Source organism: Crocodylus porosus, unplaced genomic scaffold, assembly GCF_001723895.1.
Source record: "Crocodylus porosus isolate Cpor-Errol unplaced genomic scaffold, CroPor_comp1, whole genome shotgun sequence".
In the NCBI taxonomy this organism is placed as follows: Eukaryota; Metazoa; Chordata; order Crocodylia; family Crocodylidae; genus Crocodylus; species Crocodylus porosus.
Window position 1 is genome coordinate 26,973,304 of NW_017728917.1, and position 5,020 is coordinate 26,978,323.

General features: G+C 44.5%; 1 protein-coding gene across 2 annotated transcripts in view; it reads right to left on the reverse strand.

Moving 5' to 3' along the window:
* FBXW12 (F-box and WD repeat domain containing 12) overlaps positions 1 to 5,020 on the reverse strand; it is a 37,507-nt gene that overhangs the window by 12,018 nt on the left and 20,469 nt on the right. Inside the window, exons 2-3 of one of the 2 annotated variants that reach the window (XM_019536953.1) lie at positions 4,576 to 4,613; positions 1,576 to 1,739 (exon numbers count right to left, since the gene is read on the reverse strand). In XM_019536953.1, the coding sequence (XP_019392498.1) occupies positions 1,576 to 1,739; positions 4,576 to 4,613 (202 nt within the window). The remainder of the gene's footprint in view (positions 1 to 1,575; positions 1,740 to 4,575; positions 4,614 to 5,020) is intronic. The other variant, XM_019536954.1, reaches the window with a different exon arrangement.

The following is a 5,020-nucleotide window of genomic DNA, read 5'->3' on the forward strand; positions in this document are numbered from 1 at the left end:
GTTTAAGAGGAGGTTAGATGAACATCTTGCTGGGGTCATTTGACCCCAATATTCTTTCCTGCCATGGCAGGGGGCCGGACTAGATGATCTGCTTAGGTCCCTTCCGACCCTAGAAACTATGAAACTATAAAATAAGGCCAAGTGATTTGATGCTCAGAACAGCAAGACCTCTATTCAGCAAAACATTTCAGCCTCTGAGGCTTATAACATTGACCAAAGTGAGGATATATACCAGTAAAAAACCTAAATTACTTTCTGAAATGGTGTCATTTTACCCTTCAAAACATTGTTAACTATGTTCTGTCTCCGTTGGGCATGTCTACACAAGACGCTTACTGTGTAGTAGCATTTCTATCAAAAACTGTGCTAATATGCTACTGCGCAGTGTTATTAGGTTACTGTGCAGTAAGTGTCACAAAAAAGAATGTGCACTGGTACGACTGTGCAGTAACAGTAGTTACTGTACATTTAGTTAGTACTTCATTAAGCAAGTACTAAACTAAAAGTTCAGTAACTACTGTGCATTAATGAATGTGTAGACACACCCAGCGTTATGCATTTCCCAATAGTCTAAATACAATGTTCCCTTTCTTTTCCTGACTTTTGATTCACAGTGTTACCTATATTGTTACCTAAAATAAATTTAAATCAATGCAACATTTAAGATTTTCCTACAGAGTGTCTGCAGGAGAGAAATAAATTATATAAATTAATCCTTATTCTGACAAGAGATTACTGAGATAAATGCTAATTAACTTTTTAACATACTACCTATATTATTAATAAAAATTGCCCAATTAATTTAACTCCTTTGACAATGAACATCCAGAACACATTTACAAAATCCAGTACGATGCATCAGTGGCCTCTATAGCTTTGTTTAAATGTTATTTACTCTAATTTTTTCTGTCTAAATGGAAGTACAATTGATTTATATCCTATTCATGGAATCTAGAGTTCTGTTTAACATGCTTTAACATTACCATATAATAATTTGTCCTGTACTGCAAAACATTACACAAATACTTTCTACAGAATATAGGACAGATTTTAAACAGCTGTGTTTTTAGGCACCCAAATATAAGTGCCCAAATACTTTTATGTATCTTGCCCTGAGCTATCAGTGGAAAAAGAAAAGAACCATACAACATTACTTAAACAGCACAAATAACAAATAAAAACAACTGAAATCAGATATCTTTTTATAGTATTTTCTGCACAGTGTTACTGTGGAATGAACCTAGTAATTAAAAAAAGGGATGAAAAATCAGGACTGTGTACTTTTCTGGAAAACATGCTTCAGGCCAGGTTTCTTCAAACCTAGTCCCCAGAAATTATTTACATAAATCCAAAACTTGGAGTTACATACTAAAAACACACGTTCAAAACTACATACAAAAATCTTTCAGGTTGCTTTCAAGTTACCACCTCTACTATATAAAAAATAACAAACTAAATTTATTTTGATATTTGTCCACCTAGATTTCTTGAGCAGTAGGATTCACTGAGACAAAGCACTGCAAAATACCACAATTACTGCAAAGTAACCGCTCTTTTATCACTCCCACCACCTACCACTATGCCCCCTCATGGGTATGCATGTATAATCAGCTGATGGCCGTCCTGATGTCATTTGTTGCTCAAGTTTGGAGCGGTGGAGATAGTATTTTTTCCATGTTTGCACTCCTGGAGTCAGGTTTAAGATATTGCAAAAGGTCCAACGGTTTAGGCACATGTTTCTATAAAATAAAAGGTGGCCATCGGCTTAGTAATAGGAGACAGTTAAGAATAGTAATACAGAATGTTTGTTTAAATAAGTGTTACTACCTGGGTACACTGACTATCCCAATGAAAGTCTTTGATAAAAAACACTATCTGTTATTTTGGTGGAGAATTTAAAATGTAGCAGTGGGGTTTTAAAGGGCTTCCCCCACTCACAAGCTGCAAAACAAGTTTCCTTCCTTAAATATTACAGGATGAAAATCAGGACATTTTTTTCATTGAGCTAGTAACATATTGTTGGAATGCGCTACCATTTTGGTCATTAAATGCACATCAGAAGATGAAAAATGTTTAAACTACTGAACCGGAGAAACTGTTGAGAACAGTTTGAATGGAAATGTAACTCCTTGCAGCAAGGAATTAGAGAGAGGAAGCCATTCTGTGCTACTGGAGCTGATGTGAACTCTCACCAATTTCAATAAGCACAATATAGCCCAGGAAGCACAAGCATTTTCCCCTTCACCCCCCACCAAGGCACTGCCACACTCTAGAAGGGGACTCCTGACCAGCACAGAATTTATCTGGACAAAAGGGAGGCTGATAAAGTCCAAACACTCAAAACAGCCTTACCATCACCATTGTAATGTAATGACATAAATCAGTTGTGTATTGTTAAATACTCCTTCCACAGCAACCTGAACTCAGCTGTGCATTCCTGATCAGTGGAATATGATTTTCTCCTAAACATTAAAATTTACCAATTCTTTGGCTCATAGTAAGTGCCAGACCAAGAAGCTGCAGCTGTGTTGAGTATACTCAATGGCATTAAAAGATTTCCCAAGCTGGCCTGCTAATTAGAGGTGCACTGATATATCAGTCCATATTAGACTGGCACTGATAAAAGGAAAATTAACATTATTGGAAATTGTTTTCTTTCAGCTTGTGTAGCTGATAATGTCACTGATAAATGCCGCATGCACGCACATAGCTACAGCAAGCACGTGGCCAGGAATGAAGCCCAGCAGCTTGGAAAGCAGTTTCGAGGCTCCCATGGTGAGGAAGGGAATAGGGCGAGGGAGGAAATAGGGCAAGGGAGGGGCAGGGGACAGTGCCGTGGGCAGCTCATTTGGAGGTGGCTCCCCACTGCTGCGCACACCCCCGGGGAAGGCATGTGGAGACATGTGTCCCCTAGATTTGTGCGTGGGGTGAGGGAGGGCTGCCTGCTGTGGGCTCAGGGCCAGACACTGTGCCAGCCTCTTCCCAGCAAGGGGGCGGGGGACTAAGCCGAGGCTGTGCTTGGGGTGAGGGCAGGGGCGGGGCGGGAGGCAGCAGCACTGGGAGCTGGGTTTTCGGGTAGCTATAATCCACCCTGTAATTTGCTGTAGTCACCCTGTAGCCCCTCTACCAGTGCTGCCACTGCCCACCCTGCCTCCATCTGCCCTGAGCACTTCCCCGGCCTAGCCTCCCTGCCAGGAAGCCTTTGGTCCCAAGCCTGCAGCAGGCAGCCCACCCTTGTCCTGCACACAAATCTGGGGGAGCACATGTCCCCCCATGCCTCTCCCAGCAGTGTGCACACTAGTGGGGAGCCTCCCCCTGCCGTGCACCCCCTGGACAAGCTGTCCATGGCTCTGTCCCACCCCGGCTGGACAGCGCCTTGCCCTACCCCACTCCCTCCCTCTGTGGGGACCTCAATCTGCACCTCACCCCCACATCCCTTCCCTCTTCCTCACCCCTTCCTCTCCACAGACTTACTGGCCAGATGTTGCTCTCCAAGCTGCCGGGCTGCATATCACTTATAGGATCGGTTTTGGCCAATATACTCGCCCATCAGTATTGGCCAAAACCATCTTTATTGGTGCATACCTACTGCTAATATCTCATTTTGAGGAGAAACTGTCAAGAATTAAACCAGAGGTGATCAACCCCTAGTCCACAGGTGAAACTCAGCTCCTGGTGCTGTGTCATCTGATCCATGGAGCTTTCCCCAGGTCTGTGCGAGTCCTGTGGGCCAAGCGCCAGTATGCTGGGCATGCAGGGCAATGCAGGGCCCTGATCCCAGTGCATGGGCCCTGATCCTGGCACATGGGGATCAGCTGAAGCCATGTAGAGCCTGATCTGGGCATATAGGCCCCATCCAGCCCAGGCCCGGTCCTATGGGGCCAAAAGGTTAAGCTCCTCTGCAAAAATTCATACATTGCTACTAACAAAAATTTAGTTAGTTATCTATATTGCTGCTGTGGTAGCAGATGTATGTAAGAGAATCAGATGAAATAGATGCTGTCTTCTCAGAGTAGTAAACATCTAGGCAAACAGCATAAGATGTCACTGCCTATCCATGTGAATGTAGTTTCAAGTCAGTCATCGGAGCATCCCCTAAAGGAAATGAATTTCAACCCCATGCTGGGATGTAACGGAGAGAGAGTGCATCTCCAGTTTACTGTTTCTGAAGAGGAAAACCAGAGACAGACTGGGTGCCCTCACTCAGAGCTTGAAAGGGATGAGGATACCCAATACTTCAAGATACTTTTACAGCACCTCACAAAACTAGTCTATTGAAACTCCATTGGAGGGAGACACTAGGAAAGGCTCATGAGACCAGTGACTTCCGACCGCACCCAAGAGATGACAAAAATGGAATTGAAGGCGACTAAAAAAGGGCAAAGAAGTAGTTAAATTTATGAAAATTGGAAACATAATGAAACGTGCCAGCGAGAGAGACTGAGCAAAGAACCCTGGACAGCACCCACCGACGTGCGCAGAGAGCACAAAGCATTCTGCTGCTTCAGAACCAGAGCTGAACAGTTACGCATGGCCAAGTACAGAGGTAAACGCTGGAACGTGGAGGGGGCCTACCTCCAGAGGGAAGTGGTGTCTGCAGCTTCGTTCCATGCCTGTTGTGAAGGGAAGAGGGAGGCACATTTTTAGAGCGGTAAGGAAACATGATTGGTCCCATCCCCTTTCCTGCTCAAGGTGCAGTAAGGTCAGCCCCTGAGCACCTGCTTTTTTCAACCTTTACATTTTGGTTGGGTGTTTTACACAGGTTGGTTGGGGAACTGTCAAAGCAACGCCCGGTTATAGTTTACACTTCCTATAAGAGCAGCAGTACAGATAAAGTGGCAGCCAGAGATCTGAAACTCTGACTGTAGAGGGGCTCAGCAAGGCTCGCAAACCACAACCCAGACTCTGAAAAGATCCATGGATACCCCTTCCTGCGCCACATCAACCTGCTCCTGGGAGCAGCGACAGCAGGGCAGAGGGCAAAACCCGCCTTGTGACTTGCCCACCCCAGGCCAGCGTG